This window comes from Gouania willdenowi, chromosome 22, assembly GCF_900634775.1.
Source record: "Gouania willdenowi chromosome 22, fGouWil2.1, whole genome shotgun sequence".
Taxonomy (NCBI): domain Eukaryota; kingdom Metazoa; phylum Chordata; class Actinopteri; order Blenniiformes; family Gobiesocidae; genus Gouania; species Gouania willdenowi.
This window is the reverse complement of record NC_041065.1, coordinates 17,244,301-17,267,852: the sequence shown is the minus strand read 5'-3', so window position 1 is coordinate 17,267,852 and position 23,552 is coordinate 17,244,301. Positions and strand designations below refer to the sequence as shown.

At 38.1% G+C, this 23,552-nt stretch overlaps 1 protein-coding gene across 3 annotated transcripts in view; it reads right to left on the bottom strand.

Moving 5' to 3' along the window:
• The window catches only part of slc4a11 (solute carrier family 4 member 11), a 137,441-nt gene that overhangs the window by 106,268 nt on the left and 7,621 nt on the right, over nucleotides 1-23,552 (bottom strand). For 2 of the 3 annotated variants that reach the window (XM_028437331.1, XM_028437334.1), the window contains exon 1: nucleotides 841-1,053. The exons of the other annotated variant lie outside the window; for it this stretch is intronic. In XM_028437331.1, the coding sequence (XP_028293132.1) occupies nucleotides 841-877 (37 nt within the window). In that variant the 5' untranslated portion in view covers nucleotides 878-1,053. Of the gene's footprint in view, nucleotides 1-840; nucleotides 1,054-23,552 lie in introns of those variants that run through there. 3 annotated transcript variants of the gene reach the window in all.

Here is a 23,552-nt window from a genome sequence, read left to right as displayed (position 1 = left end):
ACCTGGATACAGAGCCGCGCAACTTAACTCGGACAAAAGGTTGCACCTGAAAGAAAGTGCAATCGCACAATCTCTGCACTATCCACTGTGATGTCTTCATCCCAAACACACACACACACATGCACACGCACACAGAGACAAAAGGAAAGTGAAGCAGCAGCCCCATCACACCTCCAAATAAGCGTTGGGTTCTCAGAGGACATTCAGTGAGGAGAACACTGAGCAGGAACCATAATAAAAACACAAACTCACACATTTCATGTCACGCAGATGACTGTGCACATTCACACACACACACACGCACACATGCGGTTTCCTGCACGATTCCCTTCCATCCGTCACAGCAACACATGAGAAAGTGTCTCCACTGTGTGCTCGACAGGTAGGCTGCTCTGCTCTCTCTCTCTCTGGCTCTGCATCACGATTCTTTCTCAAGGTCCGACTCTTTCAACTCGTGGAAGAAAACACTGAAATGTCTCGTGCCGCAGACATGAACAAGAAAATGTAGAAAAGCAGAAGGAAAAACAGGAGGGAAAGACTGAGAGGCATGTGAAAAAAAAGGCTAAAAAACACTGTGTAAACCCCACCTCTGCTGAAAGAAATAAGAAACAGCATTTTCTGTCACTGCCACATTCCTAAGTACACAGAGCGCTCTAACACACACCAAACAGCAAGTATGTACAGTAGGAGGCAGGGGCACAAACATCTGCCCTCCCTCAGCCTGGAAGTGGAAGTGGGCTGCACATGTTTTGCACAGGGACTCTCGGGTTTCACTAGGTAGGGAACCCCGAGGTTCCCCCGGCGAAGCCCCAGAACATCCCACAGCCTGGGTCCACTTACCCGAAGGCACGAAATGAAGAACTTTGTTGGTCTCCATGGCTGAGCAAGTGGTGGCAAACGCACACTTCCTCTCTCCGGCCGCTCGCCCGCCCCCAAAAGTCAACCCATCATGGTTGTGTTATCCTGTGCTGATGAGTGTGAGATCACCTCTGCTCTCTGGCTCTGCTCGTCTCTGACTGCCTCTCAGACACATGCAGTGACTCAGCCCCGCTCTGCCTGCCTACACTGGCCACGTTGCTGGGTCCTAGAGCCTTCACACTCCTCTTCATGGATGCTCCTGTAACCCAACCCACCAACACACAGCCTATGGAGCTCCTCTGTGCACATAAGGACCCACCTCTTCAGCGGCACACAAACACCAGCATGTCTTTCTCACAGACACTGTAAGCCACACAGATGTTCTCAGGGCTCAGACTGAAAGACGAGGATGATAATCTCTCCTTGTGATCATTTGCTTTCAATGTGTACACTCTCACCGGCTTTCTGTTTGAGCAGCACTTACTCAAACACAAAACAGTGAAAACAACAAAAGCGTCCTGATAATGTCACACACACATAAATACCACAGCTCTCTCTTCTGATGTCATGTTTAAAGTGTACATGACACCCTGTTCAACATCTGATGTTTTAACAACATTTTATTCTCTGAAATGAGATATTCAGTAATAAAAGTTCCAAATGATGCTCGTTTTGTCCTTTATCTTTAATTTAACATCTTCATTTTCTCTTGCGCCAAGCATCAGTTTCTAAGTTTGCAGAAATAGTGACGTCTACAGGAAGCACACAAATGTTTGATTTCTGGATCCTGTCTATGAGGACCAGTGTAGACAGTTGTTGTGACGAATTTCCATGTCTGACGTAAAGCCGGCTCCATGTCAAAAGGAAACTCCATTGACAGAAGTCCTCTTATAATGAGCTGCCACACAGTATAGAGCAGGGGTCTGCAACCTTTACTCTCAAAAGAGCCATTTTGCCTAATCTCGCCTGGATTAAAGTCCTCCTGGAGCCAAAAAAAACAAACATTCTCAATAAAGACAATACAGTGTTAAGATTCTATACAGTTAAAATAATATAAAATAATTGTATGAGTTATTGGAGTTGAAGGGCTACAAAAAATAACTTGAATTTGATGACATGTGAGTAATCATGTCGGTCAACACATGCTAATAGCTAATTTCTTGCAACAAATCAAGCATGCATTATGCATATTAAGCCGACATGTTGGCAATTAAATAAATCTTTTCCCACACAATTAAAATCTCTATTTTCTTCCAAAATAGTGTTTTTGTTGGTTTAGTTATCTTACCAGGGATTTAAAACTTAAGGTTAGCCACAGGTGCAGGAAAGTTGATGGTCTGTAGATGTTGCAGGAGGTGAAGAAGGATGGTGGCAAAGTTATTGCACAATGTGATTCATTTTTAGGGTAACCAATTCTTTTATCATAATTTTATTTTAAGTTATTGTCATTAATCATCAATACCATATTTTTTTAAACGCTACAAGGAGCCACTGCAAAAGAGTCAAAGAGCCACATGTGGCTCCAGAGCTGCAGGTTGCAGACCCCTGGTATAGAGGCATCGTTCAGAGTACTTACTTGTAATAATAATTTTGCGAAGGACTGATGAACTGATTCATTTTGGCGAAGGGGTGTTTGAATGGAATCCTGAAACACATTGACTTAACATATCTCTAAAAATGCTGAGGCATTCTGCCGCTGATGCCATTCCAGATGTTTTGACTTTACTCACCAAGTGGTTCTTTTGTTTGAGTGAACTTTGTTACGGGCACACAGTGGTGTAGTGGTAAGCACATCCACCTCACAGCAAGGAGGTACTGGGTTCAAGCCCTGGGGTGGACACTTGGGTCCTTTCTGTGTGGAGTGTGCATGTTGTCCCCGTGCTGTATGGGTTTTCTCTGGGGACTCCTGCTTCCTCTCACAATCCACAAACATGACTGTTATGTTGATTGGAGTCTCTAGGTCGCCCATAGGAGTGAATGTGAGTGTGAGTGGTTGTCTGTCTGCGATGGACCAAAGCTGGAGATAGGCACCAGCAGACAGGCCCCCGCGACCCTGATGGATGGAACTTTGTTAACTGAAGTTTATCAAAAATGTTCCTTTTGACAACAGTAGACTATACGCCACCTTATACCCCATGTCAGCTGGGATAAGCTCCAGCATCCCTGTACAGGAAAAAGACGAGACTCCAAAAACACACATAATGAGAAGAGACACAAAGAAAAAAGAAAATAGGTACAAGCCATTCCCAAACCAAAGAATGACACATCAGTGTTACAGCTTCAAAACTTACAGAAGCTGCAGACACCTGATTGTGTCAAGGTCAGCTGCTGCTGACAGTTCTGTTCTTACTTCCACACATCGTGTTGTCACAAAGACAAAACGTGGAATAAATATAGAAGACAACACAAGCCAGGTTAAGAATCAAGATTAAAGCTCTGATCCTGCTAGAATAAAACATTTGCACACAGCTGCTTGTAATTTATTTGATAAAAAGTTGCATGTTGGAATAATCACCTTAAACTGATAAGCAAACCGTGATGAGGATAAAGCCCTCTGGTGCAAAAGGGTCCATAATTAAACTGCAATCACATCTCTTGTTTCTCTAGTTTTTGGCGTTTTGGCATCAAGTGTGAAAAATATGAGCAAAGAGCAGAAAGTGACAGAGCCAGGGATCAGATTAGCGCTGACACCTCTGCATCCAGCCAGAATGTCCACTGGCGCGTGATGAAAGGTAAACATCAACCATGGCACGATTGTGAGTCATTTAAAACCAACACACGCCAAAATGTAACTTTATGTCACTTTTCAAACTAAAACGAACATTTGGGGGCGCTAAAATGAAAAAAGAACAACATACATAATTTTATTACGTAGAAAACCGGGGCTGTGATTTTTAAAGAACATTTGGGCTATTTCCATATCTTTGCTTACTTACTTACGTTCTATTTCCACGAGGGGCTCAGAGATAATCACAAACTATTCTTTACGAAACAACTTTACTTGTAACTATGAAACATGTTTGTCAGAAAGCAAGTCAGAAACTGTCAGGGTTTAGTAAAGGGACCCATAGTAAGCCATTTTAACACCTACCCTACGCAAATCCCTGACAGAATGATCCAGCCCGTCACGAGCCCAGCAGGAAAAGCTTTTTATGACAAACTGTCATGTTGGCAAAACTTCCTCGGCCAAAGTGAGTATTTGCAGGAAACCCAGACCGTCATTAGACAGGTTAGTTTTCCCCTACTGATGATCCATGGTTGCAACAGTAATCCTGCCGTTGCGGCTACTACACCAATGTAAAAACGGCCTCACATAAGCACAGTGTAAAGTCTATTTAACAAGAACTCAAAATAAAAAAAGTGTGAACCAACAAAGTCCGTCATCCAAACCTAAAAGGTGCCAAACGCGTCAGCTCAGAGCAAACCAAGAATCTAAAAAAAGTGCAAACAAACCTAGAACATTTTACAGGCTACAAAATTATTTGGTGTAAATGCCAGGGGTGGGGTCAATTACATTTTTCAATTACAATTATGTCTTCACTTATCCATGTTAAATTACAAATCAATTACGATTATGATTGACTGGTATTTTTTTCCAATTGTTATCTTCCCCCTGAAAGTCGATTAGGATTACCTTCTCTATAAAGTTAAATTACAATTACTCACAATTACTAAGCCTTTTATAAATAAGCACATAATACACTAAAAATAATCATCTATTTTGTGCTCATCTCTTGGTTACCTTGTTAGGCTTCCTTATTCATAAAAATATTGGTATTCATATATTTGGTGTGGGGGTCGGAGCCTTTTTTTCTGTCTATAGCCCTAGATTTAAATTCATTTTAAAAATAGTCAAATGATCCTCAAGAACTGACAAATCAACTTGATTTGAAACATATTTGAATAATTGTTAACTACGTCCAGTATGTAGAAGCCATAGAGCTCAATTTCAAAATCAATTATCTGAACTCGATTACAATAGTAATATTTTTTTCAATTATTACATCGTGATTGATTGTCAAATACGTAATTACTATTATAATTGACCCCGACCCTGGAAAACTTACCCTCAATATCAACACCAAAGTCCATTAAAAAATTAAATAAAAAATAAAAACTGAGCTAACTGAGAATGAAACGGGGCGGGACTCACATCGGCCATCGGCTCATGGATCTGCTACGCCTGTCGCTAGTCACTTTGGGTGATAAAGAGTCGCTGGAGGAATCTGAAAATATGTAGCTACATATGGCAATGAAGTCGCTGTATTTGCCTCTTACTACGCCGACACACTCGTGCATGATTTGAGAGCATCAGAGAATATGTGTTAATACGTGGAAGGCTACGGAAACTTGCACAATACTGGTGATGTCTGCATCCGCACGCTTCACACAAGTTCCCAACACATGCTTTTTTAGTGCAACTGAAAAACAGTCCACCCTCAAACAAATGTTCCACAACGCAACCAACAACCATCATCATACAAGATACAAACCAAAAACAAACACACTACAAACAAATGACAAACAACCCCTGCAGGGTAATCCTCATAATGATATATACAGTATATCAAAGCTGTCTTTATAGAGATTATATATAAGCTAATGTTCTTTGCATGATCGCTCTTCCTTTAGAGAGGAAACAGTTGAGACGTGAAATGCCACAACCCTCTGTGCACTGCCACTTATACCTGTCACTACTATAATTATAGCACTTACCCCAATGCTGCCATTACAGCCTGTTTCTTTGTCTGGTCCACCCATAGAGCAACTGCATAAAAGCCCAGTAAGTCACTACTCACGCTACTGTTAACTCACTCACTGTCTTTGACGAGTTTATTCGTCATTTCAAATCAGAACGTTCACCAAGTTTATTTGTCAATTGGGTTTTATAACTGGGGTTGCTAGGAAACAGTGTGACGGAGTTCTGTCATGAATACCGGACATGTACTGTGATGTAGTGACCAATTGGTGACCTGTAGGTGGCAGCAGTGCACCTTTGGATGAATAATTAGCGCTGATGAGGAGAGGATAGAAGAAGAGCAAAGGAGTTTACGTGGCTGAAAATGGTGCTACAGGAGTTGATGGTGAAGTTCCCAGCATCAATATCAGATATCGCTCCGATATTAGCCAGAAAACAAATATCGGATTCAAAAATCCGAATTTCCGATTTTTTTTGCCCCAATTCATTTTTTATTTATTTTATTCAATTGAAGAATACTGTAGATATTATGTTGAAGGTTAAAATGTATGTAACCAATTGGTTAATAATAAATGGGTCAGTTTTTCTCATACCTACTGTTGCTGACTATTGTTCTATTATAACATCACTAGATCAATTCTTTTGTAACATTCCACACTAAAAAATAACTTAATATTATTTTTTTGTTAAAGACGACGAGCAAAAAAAAAGTATGTATGATTCATGCTGATATCGGATCAATAACGTTATCGGTTGATGCGCAAGGCTGCAATATCGGTATCAAATCGGAAATGAAAAAAAAAAAACCAAACTACAGTATATCGGGATATCCCTAGAAAATGGATATAAAAAAGAAATGGGTCAACTTGGCGCGTCCGGGGCAAGGAGGAAGTTGCATCATGTTGCAACATGTCATTTCAGTAAGCAACACTAAGGTGTTTCCAATACTGGGATGGTTTAATACTGGGTGACAAGAGCTTTCCATCTGCGTAACGTCTAAACCACCGAGCGCAACCTTTAACAACCATGCAGTAGGCACACAGGAGTCATTATTTGTATAACTATTCCATATATTGACATAATAATGAGATCTCGCCTACACATATTTGTGACATGCCTTATTCCCACTCCCGACACGCATGAGAAAACAGTCGTGATTCAAACGCACCGGCGCGTTTCGTCAACTCCAGAGAGTTAAACAGTTGTGTTGAATCCCACAGAAACTGGTGATAATGGATAAAGAGAGTAATTCCTCTGCCTGATGTAATCGCCCTGGGAAAGGTCAGTGATTTGCATAAGCCAGCAAATATAACATCAGCGTGCGGTACGGCTCACGGCTCTGCTTTGCATAGGAGCCGTTATTCACTGTGAGGGCAAATGCGTCACAGCCGTGAGGATAACTCGAGTGTTTTCACAGCACTGCGCGAACAAAGCAGGTGTAAGGATGAGCTCGCTCAGGTTAGAAATTAAGAAAAACTACAAACACCAAGAATCGCCAATAAAGTACAAGTCTGTGCCTTTGTAGATTTTAGTGAGCGCTGCTTCCAGTACCGTAACCAAACTACGAACTGGCCTGAGTGTTTAGAAATTATTGTACGGTACTTCAACCCAGAGTGTGTTTTAACCCTGAGCAGAGACTAGAGCAGGGCAATGATAGAGTGTAGATTACAGATAAAATAGGTCAAGTTTAATGATATCATGATCAGATCGGATTAATCAAAATGGGGCCGATTTTAAAAAAAATGAGGAATTTCTGATCAGGTAATCTAGGCTAATTCCCATCCAATTGTATTTTATTCCAGCTGGTAAAAATAACTGTTTTGCATCGTACCAGAAAAGAGTGAAATCAGACTTGATATATTGGCTTTTCCACCTTCCACTTTTCTACCAAGTGATTTTTTTATTTTATTTTTTTTTTTATTTCCACACACTAAACCCAGCAACCCCTCCCCCTGGGTACCATTGCCGTTTCTTGTGTTCTGGTCTATGCATCAGTATTATAGGTATACCAGTAACTTGTGCAATGAGAAAAGTTACGCGCTGTTTGAAGTGCAAAAAAAACAAGTAATTAATTAATCAAAATTAACACGATAAAGTCCCAGCACTAATTTCTATACATGAGATTTATAAAGGTAGCGTCACGTGGGACACATGTCCGTCTCTTTGTAAACTTGCTAGACATTCAGCCGCCTGTTTTGAGAAGAAAATGTACGGTATTGTCTCAAAACAGATTGTTAATTGTTTAGTCTGTGTCATATAACCATATTCATTTCAGGAGGTGAAGACTGGAATTTTGTAGCGCGTCTCTGGTACACCAGCAACACTATAAATATAAATATTCAATATGAATCCATGCCTACAGAATGATTCTACCACCCATTCACAGGATAAATAGCATATAAATATGTCATATGTTCCTCAAACATGCATGAGAGGGTTTATTTAGTGTCATATTCTCATTTATGAAATGACATTAAATATTAATAAGATTAAATACATCGAGAAATAACTTTTGAGAAATGGATTTCATGTTATCTGCCTGTTTTACATGATCGCATAACATTAGAAGCCCTGTTTATGTCTGCTGCTGGTGGTGAGACAATATCCCAAATATTACAATTATTCATTTCATCTTCATTGTATCTGTATCTGCACAATGAACCAGATTCACTGGCCAACCTTGCCTCTCTTCCCTGTACATTCAGGAGTTATTATCAACATGTTCATTTGTCTCGTGTACTTTTCCACTGACAACATTGAGGCACACACGACAGCAAACATCCTCAGTGCTCATCATTTCTGCTGCTGTTTGTAACCGCGAGAAAAGGGCGGCTTCATCTGCTGCGGCCATATGTTGAATTCAAATGCCCCGACACTGAACCCAAACTGTCTCCTTTGTTTAAGTCATTGTGTGCAAAAAAAGCCCAACTCTTAAAATGTAAACCTTCACTCAAATCTGAGAAGACAGCCTCACAGGTTTGAAACCTTGAGATGAGCTGCAATGCATGAACGAGAACTTGTTGCACGTGGACAAAACCGTCCGATGGTTTTCCCTCTAATGATGTTGTTGCTTGATGTCCTGCGGTTTCCAGGCCTGCGGAAATGATGGGAAACAAGCGATTTGCTGTGTGGCTCTGTGCAGGATGATGCTGCTGCTGCAGCATACTCTGTCCTTTTGTCCTTGTGCCAGATGTCAGGATGTGCTGAACGACTCATTAGGGTGCCAACGTGCCTCAAACACTTGTCGGTCTGATATGCAGAGGACGGCCGCCGGGGGCTCGACTGGCAGCGCCGCCTGCAACCGTGTGGCAACACGAGGACTGTTGCATCAATGAATCATCAATCAGTGAGGGTGATCCTGCCTCTTTCCTTTTGACGGGGAACAACCTTCATTAGCAGCTGCTCTTATTTCTACCGACAATGTGTGTAAAGAGTGTGTGAGCCTGTGTGTGCATTGAAGGACGCCTCTTTGTGCGTCTTCTTTGTTGTGGTTTGTGCTGTGCTCTGGTACACAGAGATATTCCTAATAATAAAAGAGAGATGAAGGAAGGAGGAGGATGAAGATCTAAACAGAGGAGGAAGATGAGGGGAGCAGCTGGTTCTTGTTACTGCAGGAGCTATCAGAGTATATAACCTCCTGTGATTCCCTCTCCATGGGTATGTCTGTGTGACAGTGAGCTGTAAGTATTGCTGAAGGGACGCGGGCAGATTGCAGGTCACAAAGCAGCTACAGATTTAATTTGAGCAAAAACAACTCAATTACGTCCTCTCGGGTCAGAAAACGGCTCAGGGAAATGTAACTGAACTGACACAGGTGAATGCATCCAGCTTGGTGCAACACGTTGGTCTTTTATCCACAAACTCAACGCATACACACACATTTAGCACATCTCAACCCAGTACACCCACTTTGCAGACAAGTTTCACAAAGAATTGTCTAAGTAACATGTTTGGTTATAATGTTTTCATCTTTTTTATTTCGAACAAATGTAATAATACAAAAAACAATATTAGAATAAATAAAAGATTTGATGCAGATGGCTTCGCTCCAGAAAAAACCAAAACAAAACAATTACATATATTACTGCAAACACATACTTTTTGTGTTCGAAAAGGAGTGGGTGGAAGTATAAACGTATTAGTCCCACCCCTTTTTCCTATATTACAGTTATTACAGCCATTGCTGCTGCTAATAAATTAATTTTGTTATATAGTTATATGATTTTGAAAATTGTCATAGAATGTAAAGATATTTTCTTTACATTTTCTTTTAAATTTCTTGATATCCGTACGCTCTTTAATTTCCGTTGACAAACTGTTCAGAATCTTATTCCACACACTGATACACAAAAGCTTTTTCTTTGTCGTCGACACACTCACAGACCTAAAATGTATTTTACTTCTCAGTTTGTAAGCTTCCCTCTCAATAAAGAGCTTTTGAATGTTTTCAGGTAATAATTTATTCTTGGCCTTAAATACAATTTGAAGAGTTTAAAAAATTGTGCAGTGCTGTGGGGGCGGGGCTGCTGTGACTGGGCGTGTCTTAACTACTCTCGGAGCAACGCAAATAATCAAGGCTATTTTTTTTAATTTTCCCCTAGTGGCAGGTCAGCAGAAACCTGGGCGAGAACTGAATTTAAGTCCTTTATTATTAGAGCAACACCCAATGCTTTTGGGATTGACGTATTTATTTTTACCTCACAAAGGGCTATTCATGCGTTTGTTACATAGATTACATGCATTTATTTCTAAAAGTATAATATTGTGATCGGTGGTGCTCTGGGTCACGTTCCTGTTTATGGTTCAGTTAGGGGTTTTGTTTTGTTTCTGATAATGTTTTACTGTAGTTGCTGATTCATTCTGCACACCAAGTCCTGCCCTGGGTGTAAGTGCAGTCTTTCTCTCTCCCTCTGTTCTCTCACGGGTGACGCCCATTTTCCTGATTCTCTTCCTTCACTATTTAAGGAGTGTTTGGTTGCCAAGGTGTTGGCTGGAGCCTTGTGTTAGATGTCTTCCTGTTCACATTCCCCAGAGTGTGACATTTGTTTCTTTTCCCACAGGACGTCTTTTGTCGTATGAAGTCTTTTGTTTGGTCCATTATTATTACTTTTCATGATTATTTTGTACGTTGTTGGACTCTTAAGTCATTGAATGGATATTTACTTAGCAAACAACTCCTGCCTGCCTAACTACCTCCTTCCTCCGCATAACCTCCCTCACCTCACACATCTGACAATTATTGTAATTAAAGGTTACATGACATTGTGGCACTAGAATGTTGATAATCACCAAATTTCCCAATGAAACAAATACATTTCTTTCTGTATTTAACAGTTCTGCAAGTTTTTATTCATAGTTTTTAATATATTGGGTAAATTATAAAATACAACATCTGAGGGTAAAAGAGCTGACACAGGCACCTTGTAGCTAAAAAATACTGTTAATAATAAATGTAGGTAAAGCCTGCATATTAGTTTATTGTTTTTTCACTGTGGTGAAAATATAATATATCAAAATTAAATATGAAAGGCTGTGTCTTCACTGTAATATAAATATTGAATCAGTGGCCCATCCTGTTAGTGGGAGCATTATTACTTTCTGCAGTCGTTCCTCACATGTGTCCAATGAGAGCCACGTGCACCAGCAAAGTGAAACACAGCAAATCCTTTTTTCCTGCTCACTTGAAGTAAGCCGCCCTGGAAACCTGCGTGACATAACAGCCCGAGCCGACAAGTCGTATGTGACTCGTCCAAATGAGGAGGCTTGGCTGAGAGTAACAGCTCGCAGCGAATGAGCGCTGTCACACTGCTGTCTGCTCAAGGGCACACTACTGCTTTTTAATCGATCTTCCCTGCCTGGATGCTCCCAGAGGATTTCAGATTGGAACCAGCGACCCCGTGGTCAACAAACATTCCCCTGACCTCTGAAACATACCTCAAACAAACAACCAGGTTAGATCTCCCATTGGTAGACATGAATAAAAGGCTTTTAAATCAAAAAAAGAGAAAAAACTAATTAAATGTTAATGTCATTTACAGATGTCTTTAAAGATGTTGTTACTTGTTACTTTTGTGATTTTAATTAAAGATAAGTAACAATAACTGATTCACTTTTGTCCAAATACAATATGTAATAATAAAATGATCTATGATTGTAATGACATACACCATAATAATCTTTCTAATAAATCAAGGAAATTCTGTGTGTGTGTGTGTGTGTGTGTGTGTGTGTGTGTGTGTGTGTGTGTGTGTGTGTGTGTGTGGCAAATTTCTCCCAGACGCGGTGTCTGTTTGAGCTGAAACTTATTTAACAGCTTCCACATAGTCTGCATCCGTTATTTTGGACTTGTTTGGTGTTGCATTTATTAAGCCCGGACGGCACATTTATTTTTACCCAGAAATGAAACCTATTCAGCTTTTGACCTCAGTGTGAGGGGGCGCTAGCGCACCAATCTGTTCATTTACAACCTCTAATAATCAGTAGAAGACCCTCCTCCAGTCCACAAAAGGTCAATATTAAAAATATTTTTGTACTGCTAAAAGTTATTTAAGTGTGTTGCAAAACGTGAGATGACGGCTCCCAATTTCAATCGCGTCGTGGTACTTCCGGGTCCATTTTTTTCTCTCAAGTCTCACGCATTTGGTGTGAGATACACACATTTCAACAACCTGTGACGGAGTATGTGGATACGCATAGCTGATGCGCGTGCGTGTGTGAGCGAGAACCCACAGAGGAGATGGAGTCCCACAAAGCAACCAGGAGGACAGGTAGTGAGTTTCACACGCATGCACGCACATCTCAAAACACGCCCTCATCACACATGAGGCATTTTGTAATAAAAATGTAAATTAGTCAAATAAAACAACACACTAAAAAATATTTACACAAAAAATACACAAAACGACAACAGAAATGCACAAAAATATACAAAATGCCTCAAAAAACACACAAAATGACTCAAAAAAAAACATGTTACAGAAAACTACACCATACGACAACAAAAATATGAAAATGAGTCAAATTAGACAAAACTAAATATTTTTAGAAAAAATATACAAAATGACAACAGAAATGCACAAAACTACACCAAAAAAGATACAAAAATACACATAATGACTCCAAAAACATACATTACAGAAAGAAAGAAAAAAAAAAAAAAGTTGTATTATGCTCATGTCCCTCATGACCAGGGAAATTGCACGCTCTATTTTACTTTGCACCTGCAAATAAACCCCTTTATAACACTACAGAGTAGTGAGTATGTACACCTCTTTGTACATACAACCTTCAAACACATACTAATTTGGTCATAATTGACAACTCTACTTAAGCTCCTCCCACTATATTAATACAGACTTCCGACGAGCACTGTACTAGTATAATAAAATAATCCATAAATAAAAACACAGAGCATTATTTATTTATCTAAAATGATTGGGGCATAATTAAAATTAAATCAAAGTCACAGTGTAGAGTATCTCACACAATGCAGATATATTCAATAAGAATAAGAATATTATATGAAATAGTATTGTATGAAATGAACATGTTTCTGTGCAAAACAGGGCCATGATAGACAGATTTAGGTTTTTTTTTAAAAAAATCTTTCAAAATACAAAAAATCAACATAAAAAACTAAATTTGAAGCATCATCTGATAAATAATGTAATGTTTTTTGGGGAAACGTGTTAGGTTAACCCAAACACTTTATTGCTTAAATACTTTCCCATCTATCAACAAGTGAAGGAGGAAATGCCTCAAAGGTGAGGGAAACAGGATCCTATTACTGTGAACGCTGACTCAGCATTCAGATGATGCATAGCAGGAACACGATCAATCGGCAAAATCTGTTTGTTGTGTTGCTGACTAACACTTGAATAATGGACTGACTCTCGCTTCAGCGACTGCAACACAAATATAAGTGATTGTTTAATGTCAGTTCATTTAAAGTTCAAAGAGACGAGGTTTTCCAGTAAGACACACCGCCATCTGCTGGACACCAGAGGTCACTATAAAATAGCTTCTTTGTAGGTATTAATGCAGAATTGTTTACTTTAATCTTTGCTTTGGTATTTAGGATCAATCACGATTCCAATCACATGATGAAATATCAATGCTTGTTTTTAGTTTATCATAAAACACTGATTTTCTTCAACTGTTCTAGACAACAGTGTTTTGTTTACCATGTATATTCACCAACTATTCTTTACTATTGGACAACATGTGAATCTAACCTCAACAGAATTGAAAAAAATGTTAATTTTAATTAATTTTACAACTGAAATTAACTAAATGAGTTTAAAACATCAAACTACACCAGACTGTATCTACTAAAGAAGCAGATACAGAAACAAGTTGAATTTAATTAAATTTACATGACTATATTGAGTACAGTATGAAGTCAGTCGGCCCATACTTTTCTCTGCATTTAAAATAAACCACAAGGACTAACATGGCACACTGATCCCTCTACATCTATAACTCAGACACTCGCTGAGTTTCCATTACAGATTTTCGCAAAAAAAAGCGATGTTTCTAAATGTTGAGTATAATTGCATTTTCAACGTGTTTTCCATTGAACGCTGTTTTGCGCAGGAGACTCGTAACTCCTGTGAAATCTCATCCCGCGAGCCTTCTCTGCAGAATGACGGACACTCCAAACCTTGTTAGAAAACTCTGTATTCCTTTGTTGTTTCACGTGTAATGTGGCAGTAATGATTTTAAAGTATAATGCTAAGAAATGTCCTGGTTTACTCTTCTGTCTACGTGCACCGCGTCATGTTTTCTCGGAGAAAAGTGGTCATGTGAGCATGTACGTCACGTTCTGTGATGTGTATTTGCGGAAAAAGTTTTTCCCTAACGCTTTTGCGACACATTTCAATATTGAAACTGGTGACAGACCGATACATCGGCCGATTTTTGCGTTTTTTACGTGTATTGGCCAATGCGGGCTGCTGCGTTTGCATATTTGCATTATTTACAAAGAGCAGAAATATTTCTGACTTTGTTAAATGTGTTTTCAATAAATGTTCCTTTTTTAAAAAATTGAGACTCATACTATTTGTTTTCATTGTGAAATTTTAATGACGTAAATTGAGGGGAAAAAAGTGGTATCGGCTCCAAATATCAGCTCAAGAAAATCACAGTCCATATCGGTCATCGGCTAAGGCTGATGGAATAAAAATTGGTATGTAACCCTAACCCATCTTTGTTTTTTGTTTTTGTGTATAATAATGTTCTTTGCATGTTTTTAGTGTCATTTTGTGCAAATTAGTCATAGTTTTGTGTGTAATTGTTGTCATTATGTGTATTTTTGTTGTTGTTTTATGTGTTTATTTATTTTGAGAGCCTCACAAAGCCAGGCCACGAGCCACTGTTTGAAAATCCCTGTCCTAGAGGCTGTCTAATCATGGTTTGGTCAGATAAGAGCAGCACACGTTGACCTCTGAGCCTTTAGCGCTTCCTCCTCACTGAGACACCACATGCCACTCAACAGGAAATGTTTGTTGGCTTTACATTTCCAGCGGTTCTCGTGGGGAAGCATCGCTGACAAAGACACTCGGAGCTTTCAAGTGAGTGAGATAAACAATCATTGGTGCAGCGTGACTGTAAATCACTCTCCTACAGGAACACACAGATAATGTCCTACAGGCCTATCATCGCTCAGCTGAAATCCTGAGTTTCATAGTCAGATAAACTCAATCATTAGTCAGTCGTTGTGAATAATGAGATTAAAGACAAGCTGCTCGCTGACTGACATTTCAATATGTGCTAATCCTCAAACATATTGATCCATATTTGTCCTACTGTGTTGAGATATGGGGAATCGCATATCCAATCACTTTACAAAAGAGCGACATCAGGAGGATTCATCATGCTGGGTGGGTAGTACCTGAGTCAAACTAATCCTTTGTATCTAAAAGCAGGTATTTGAAAATTTAGGGATCTAGTTACATTCAAAATAGGACAGATTTTGTTTTAAACCAGTGAAACCTTGTTGCCAATAAACATCCAAAGAATGCTCTGAAAGGGAAAATACAATTTAAGTGGTAATTATCATTTTAAACATCATCCATTCCACTCTGAAAATTATGTGTATCTCTGACTGTGGCGTGAGATTAGAGAATAATCTAATGGACACACTAGTGAGTGTTAACTTAGGCATAGGCAATATATCAAAATTAGGAGTGTGACAATATCTCGATATGGCAATATATCACGATATTATTACTATTTTTTTTTTTTTTTCGCATGATCGATTATCGATATGCTTTCTTTTTTTTAATTAATTCATTAATTATTTCTTTTTGGATTTAAGATTTATTTGATTATTTTCAAACATTTTCTGCTTTTTCACTAAAATGTGCAGGAAGGTCTTCACAGAAATGTTGTCACTGTTTGTTGAAAGAACCAATATATTGTTTACTGGAATATTGCACTATAATGGTGTCACTGGTTAGAAAGACCGTATTTATTGTTTACAGAAAGCACTATTGGAGATACCTATTCATTTACATTGGTATGTTGACACTTATTGACAGAAATGTTGCACTAAAATAGTGTCACTGTTCATAGGACACTTTTCAATTTATTGTCTTTCAGAGATATAAAAAAAAAATAAAATTTTTCACTTAATCTTTTATTTTTTCCCGTTATGTCAGATTATCGTAAATTCATTTCTGACCAACACATCAATAATCGCAGTATAGCCATATCGTGAGATAATCGTTATCGTGAGGTATCCAGAGGTTCCCAGCTCTAATCGAGATTCAATATATATCGAGTTTCCATTTTAGCGATATCAATAATTACAATATCAACTATATTATAGGGCTGAACGATTAATTGCATTTGCGATATCACGATATCGTTAAAATACAATTTTCTAATCCCAAAGGCTGCAATTTTTATGTTTTCTTGTACAAGTTCAGAGAGTGTTTAAGAAGTGCAGTCGACATGTTTACATGTTTCATGAAATGTGAAGTTAGTTAGATATGTTGAAGAGGTAAAGCCAAAGATTTGTTTGCTTTATTGTTGTAATCTGTGCTTTAAAATGTACATTTTATATTTATTTAAAGTTTAAATAAATCTGAAAGTGTTTATTATGAAACAGATTGATTTATTGCTTGTGTTCATTGAAAAATACATGACAAGAGGTCCTTGAAAAATAAATAATAAAAAGTAATATTGAGGAAGAAATCCAAATTGTTCAGCCCTACTATATTGATATATTTTTATTTCATAGCTTATTTTGAATTTGAGTTGTTGCTTTTGCTATTTCTCAGAAGAGCATTAAAAAACACAGATAGATGGATTGATGAGTGCATCCTAACCCAGACCTTCCCTTAAACGAGCCACACTACAGAACTCACTCACACGTGCTGTCCCTTAGAGGTGAAAAAGTCAAAAGTGGACCACATTTAGCAGCTGTTTGTTAATAAATGTGCCTGTGTGGCATTTTCTATTCCAACCCAGAACTGTCTTTCTTGTTAGACCAGGGGTCTGCAACCTGCGGCTCTGGACCCTAATGTGGCTCTTTGACACTTATGCGATGGCTCCCTATAGTTAAAAAAAAACAAAAAACTATTGAAATAAATAGTTATTTCTTTAACAGAAGCTATTAATGATTAATGACAAATAAAATCAAGATATAACAATTTGTTAACCGAAAATAAATCACGTTGTGCAATGACTCAGCACCTTCCTACTTCACCTCCTGCAACATCTACAGACCATCAACTTTCCTGCATCTGTGTCTAACCTTAAGTTTGAAATTCCTGGTAAGAAACTAAACCAACAAAAACACTATTCTGGAAGAAAATAGAGATTTTAATTGTGTGGGAACAGATTCATTTAACCACCAATGTTCTGGTTAAATATGCATGTTTTATGTGTGGCAAGAAAAGAGTATCTAGTATGTGTTGATCACATGATCATGTGTCGTCAAATTCAACTTACTTTTTGTAGCCTTTCAAATATATGAATTTAAAAAAAATATTCTTTATATAACATTGCGTTCATGTGAACTGAGGTGTAAGAGTTTGAAGATGAAAAATACTGTTTTATTTCTTGCTGTCAATTTATTTTATGTTATTTTAAACTGTTTTTAAGTTGCTATTTACATGATCAATATAAATCAAATGAAATCAAACATTATTCTATATAATTTTAACTGTATATAATTTAATACAATGTATTGTCTTCATTAAGAGGGTATTTTTTTGGCTCCAGGAGGACTTTAATCCAGGTGAGATGAAGCAAAATGGCTCCCTTGAGAGTAAAAGTTGCCGACCCCTGCGTTAGATTTTTGTAAGTTAAAAATAGAAATATTTGTATATCGTCTATCACCATTTTGAGAAAAAGAATGGAGTTATGAATTTTGGTCCATATTGCCCATCCCTCTGTGAACTTAAACAATTTAAATACATTTATGGCAACTGGAACTTGCCCTTTGTTCGAGTGTGCTGTTTTCTTTTATGTATTTTTCCAGGTTTTAAGCTTGTGCTTGTCTGGGATGAATAAAAAGAATAGAAAAAAAAAACTCAACCTTAGAAACACATTTGTGAGATGTGTCCAGGTTCTCCTGGTGTCTATCTCCTGCATACATTTACACATGTGCTAAGGTTACATCTGTATTCATTCACATACAGTGCCGTCTCAATACTCTTTCTAATATAGTGTATCTTTTAGCATCAGTGGATCCTAATGTGACTCATATTTAGCTCTGTCATTTACAATAAATCTAAATGTTTTAGAACCAATAGTAATTTCAATACGACTGCTCATATTTATTCATCCGAGACTCATTTCAAAGAACTTCCGTTGGAAACAATCGTCCTACTCTCTATGAGAATACTCCAATTTTCTGACATTCATTACTCGAGCTGCTGTCTGCATTACTGCCCATTGTATCACACTGGGTGCATTAACGTCATTGCAGAAAATGCATGTGAATATTATAACTAGATCTGCTCATTTAAAGTGAATAGTTGAGAGAGAAAAAAAAATTGTGCAGAGCTACAAACGTCATTAAAGCACAAGCACTAATGCAGAGGGCACCTTGTTGGACAGTGAGCAGGAACACCAGTGGACAAACAAGGAGGGATTTCCTCTCCTGCCTCACATTGTCCTTTTTTGTATGCTGGCCGAGTGCCGCTTGCCAAGGAGAATAACCCAACATGTCTGTCATGAGATGTCACACACAGGCACGCACTCTCTCTCTGGTAAGAGGTCTACATGTAATTCAGCTCTGTAAACCAACACTACCACCATATAGGATTATCATTACATTTGTTATGTACATATTTAATCCCATTATAACCAGTAGGGCATTGTGATTTCCTAAGAAGTAAAGATAATAGTAAGGACTTTTGTCAAATTTGCCAGAGCTAAAATTGGTAGAAATTCTAAAGTTCTGGTGTTCAGGTTTGGTCCTGGAGAGCTCCTGTCCTGCATGTTATATTCAATTCAACTCAACTTTATTACAGACTCGAGGTCCAAAGAGACAGAGGGACACAATATAACAAACACCAACAAAAATACAATAAATAACAACTACACAGACACTTTAAAAAAGACAGCTATACCAGTGCCTCCATCAACCAGGGACCCAATTACTGTATTCACTGACTTGTTCAAATGGCATATAAAACTGTACCTAAGCGTCTGTAATGTGGCTTGCAGCGTGACAAACATCTCACTCGCACTGGACAATCTCGGCCTCCTGAGAAGCACACGCAGAACATCATTACAGGCCACCTGCAACCTTTGCAAAGTTGCGCTGTGTACAGAGGTGTATAAATATGATTTGAACAACATTATTTTCACCTTGTCCGTACAAAATCCAAATTTAAGCGGCAGCGTGTTCGCCTTATAGATGCTACCCTGGTCCACCACAGCTGACTGTTAAGGGTAGCTTGTTGTCATGCTTGCTTTCTGCAGAGCTGCATGATGACATCGTCATTAGATTCAGATGTGTATGTTGTACTTTTTTTTTTAATACTTTTTATTTACAATTTTATATTAAAGGAAAAAAAAGGAAAAAAAAAAAAAAAAAAAAAAAAAAAAAAAAAAAAAAAAAAAAAAATAATAATAATAATAATTTTAAATAAATAATTAAAGAAAAAGAAAATAAATAAATTAGGGGGGTAGTGCTCCTTGTGAAAATTCAGTCCTTTATCCTGTAATCAATCCATTTTGTCCAGCGTTTCCCAAAATGTCTCGACTGGTTTCTTAGATAATGAGTCCATTTCTCCATCACGTATATTTCCTCCAGTGTATTTGTCCATTGAGTCACTGTTGGTGGGTCACCTTTTATCCAGTTTTTGGTAATGTTCTTTCTCGCTGCAATTGTCATTATTTTAAAAAGATAGATATCACTTTTGGAGATGACTTCAACCGGTACAAGGCCAAGGTAAACGACAGGGTCCCTGTCGTGTATGTTGTACTTTAACGTCAAAGTATAAAAGGACTTAAAAACTGGTGTAAAACTAAGGTAAAAGGTGTGGTAAAAATTTGGCTAAACTGTAAACATATATCAAAAGTGTATAAATATGTGGAAAAATGTAAAAAAAAAAATTATAGAAAGTGTGTAAAATTAAGTGTGTCTATTAAGAAGCACTTTACACATGCAAAATAAAAGGAATGTTAAAATAAGGTAAAAGTTTTTAAAAAAGCGTCCCTTAGATATGCTATCTGAGGGACCTCACGATTCCATTTGATTATGATGCTACGATTGGATTAATCAACAATTTTAACGATTTTTTATGCATCTTTTTTATCTTTTCCTCACTTTGTGGCTATTTCATACTTTTAAACAAGGTATATGTATCGGTATCCTTTCATTAAAGTAACTAAACAAATGTATCACTATTTTCACACTTTTTTCAAATTACCAAATCCAATAGTTATCATAATCCATAAGATATAAATATATATAAAAATAACTGAAATATTAGCTTGCTCAGCTAATTCAATCTGATCTAAGACAAAAGCTTATTCTGTAAAAATAAAGACTTCCAAACAAAACTTAAATGAGCAGCATAAATTCCACAAGAACCCAAACATTTTGCTGTGCACAACCAAAGCAGCTTTAAAAACAATATCAGCCGTAATAACACTTGTAGAATTTGGGTTTTTAAATAATAGATGAATAAAATAAAACAATAAATTATTAAATAATGCCAGGAGATGCAAGCGCTGAGACAAATGTGCAGCTACTCATCATCGTTGCCGTCTTCACTTTCAAATTAATGTGTAAGAAAAGGAGCTGGTCAACATGCTTCCAATGCACTACAGTTCCACAGTGGTCTGTGTTTCTATTATCCCGATAATTTCTGGTATTTATCACGATAACAATAAAATTATGATAAATAAAAACAATAAAAAAAACAATTCCCAACTTTCAAGTATAAACCGGTCCCTTACGAACACAAATGAGTTTCAATACATCAACAATAGACACATTAAAAAAAGCTACAATAGCTGCTGACTCAAAGAGCTCATGAGCTGATTTTTTTTTAATGAAACTATATTACATTATATCTGATAATGACTTACCGTATTTTTCGGACTATAAGGCGCACCGGATTATAAGGCGCACTATCAATGAATGGGTGTGACTGGGTCTATTTTCATACATAAGGCGCACCGGTCAAGTCACACTTTATTCAACTCGTTAACAATAACTCTCAACATTGTTCAGGTTTAACACATACAATACAGGACAATACACTCACTTTTTCAGTTCAGTATGTTGAAGCACAGTACAGGTACATATCACTCCATGAGGCGCCTGACTACGGTAGCCCTAAAGTGCCAAAAATCCATCAAGCAGTGCAGCTTCGTAGTTTACCAAAGTTGTACTAAAACATTTCGACATTAATTTCATACATAAGGTGCACCGGTTTTTGAGAAAATCAAAGGATTTTAAGTGCGCCTTATAGTCCGAAAAATACTGTACATAAAGTTATGATTGATAAATATCTCTTTGATTTTCTATAATTAAGCCGGGTCAAGCTTGATGATTTAATACTTAAGGATATTCTGGTGTAATAATCACAATAGTTACATTAGTTTAATGGGACCAGCTTTGTCTTGTGAACACGTGAAATATAATTTCAAAATATTGTGTTTCACAAGTTGGGACAGATGAATAGTGACATTAGTATTTGTGCTGACATTTGTTAGCTGGTTAGCTTTGATCCTTCCATACAAGTGTTAAATCTTACCATAATTAGTAAGCCGTGCACTTTTTACTTGGTCTATTCATTATATGGCGTGGTTAGCATTAGCTCTTAGCCCAGTCTGTGTGTCGGTAGGGTAGCTTAGCTTAGTTAGCTTTAGTTGAGTTTCCAGTTCATAATTGTTGCTGGCAGCATTCATCTCTGTCACCGTGTTTGTGGGAACTTTGGCTGGATCTGGCAGAAGAACATGGATTGGTTCACTTTGTTGAATGAAAAAACTTGGGGGCAATTTTGGCCCATGGAACAAGGTTTTTGGGGTATTCTTGGCTAAATTGTGGGACAAACGGCCCGTGGCCCTCGCTAATTTCCGACATGAGATTTTATCATTTCTATCGTGGGATTACATATTCTTACCGGTGAGAATGTTTATGACAATATATCGTCAACGATAACATATTACACATTCTTAGCTGACGCTATCTCCTCCTTCACCTGGTCCGTTCCTTCAGGTGTCCGGGCGGCATCCGCGACTTTCACTTTCATTCCGTGAGCAGCGGTCGTGTTCCTGTCATTTAATTATAGAGGGTTTTCACGGCGCGACATCAAACTGGAAGTCGCCATATTGAAGGAACTCAGCAGGTAAACAAAAGTAAATGGTGAATTATTGGCGTGTTTTTGGCTGTACCAATCGGTCAGACCGTGAAAAACATTTGGAGTTTTACAGACTGTCAAAAGTTATAACAAATCAGGGAAAACAATGTCAAAAGTTATCAGAGAAAAGGAGGAGCTTGTGGTTAGCGAAGCTAAACAGGATCTACGAGGCAAAAATCTGGACAACATCCAAATTTGTTCAGCCCATTTCTTGTCAGGTAAGTGAATTGTTGATAGCAGCAACTCTTAACTAATTTTCTAGTGTGGTGATAATAATATAATTCATAACAAACTACTGCATGTGGCATTATTGATTTAATATAATCACATTTAACAGCCTGCTACAGCTGTATTTCTCATTGTATTCCAAGTAAAAGGTCCAGATTAGGTTAGGATTAAAACCAGGTAGTTGACGACATCAGGAAACGCAATATACGGAAGATTCCCCAGGTCGTCATTGATCAAAGATGAGGGAGCCAACTTGTATGGATCTGCATCACCAATAAACCTATATAACTTTTCTAAATATTGTGTCCTTTTCTGAGGACCAAGTCCTTCCCTGTATGCCTTTGCATCTAGAACTTTTCTGTGGTTTTGGACATTTATCCAGAGTTTTCACCTCCGAGTGCCTCCAATATGGCCGCGCATCCGGGTTACTGCCCAGAACGTGACGTAGGTGAAAACCCTCCATTTTGAAAAACAATCGATTTTGAAAATGTATGAATCGTTATCAAATCGTCACGTGTCGAATCGCGCTTGATCTAATAATCAATATATTGGCACACTTCTACTGCACACTAAACCTCTGGGGACCACTGCAGCTACTAAGTTAGCCTGGGGCGGCAGGGCCCCAGTTACCATGCTTAGTTACGAGGAGGCCTGGCAGGAGACTTGGTGTTGGGGAAGCTGTGTACTTCTCCATTCACCACAAAGGCTAGCCAGCGGCAAACTGCACTAGACTCATCAAAGCACCCCGTGGGCTAAACCCACACACATACACACACACCTTTCTCTTCGCACACACAACAGCAGCCGGCTGGTACACTGTGTAGCGTACATACCTACCCTGCCTAATATTTAGATGTCTTGCACAGCACTACCTCAAAACACTGTTGTAATTGTTGTTTATTTTATTTCAGTTTTTTCTCAGATTACCTGAA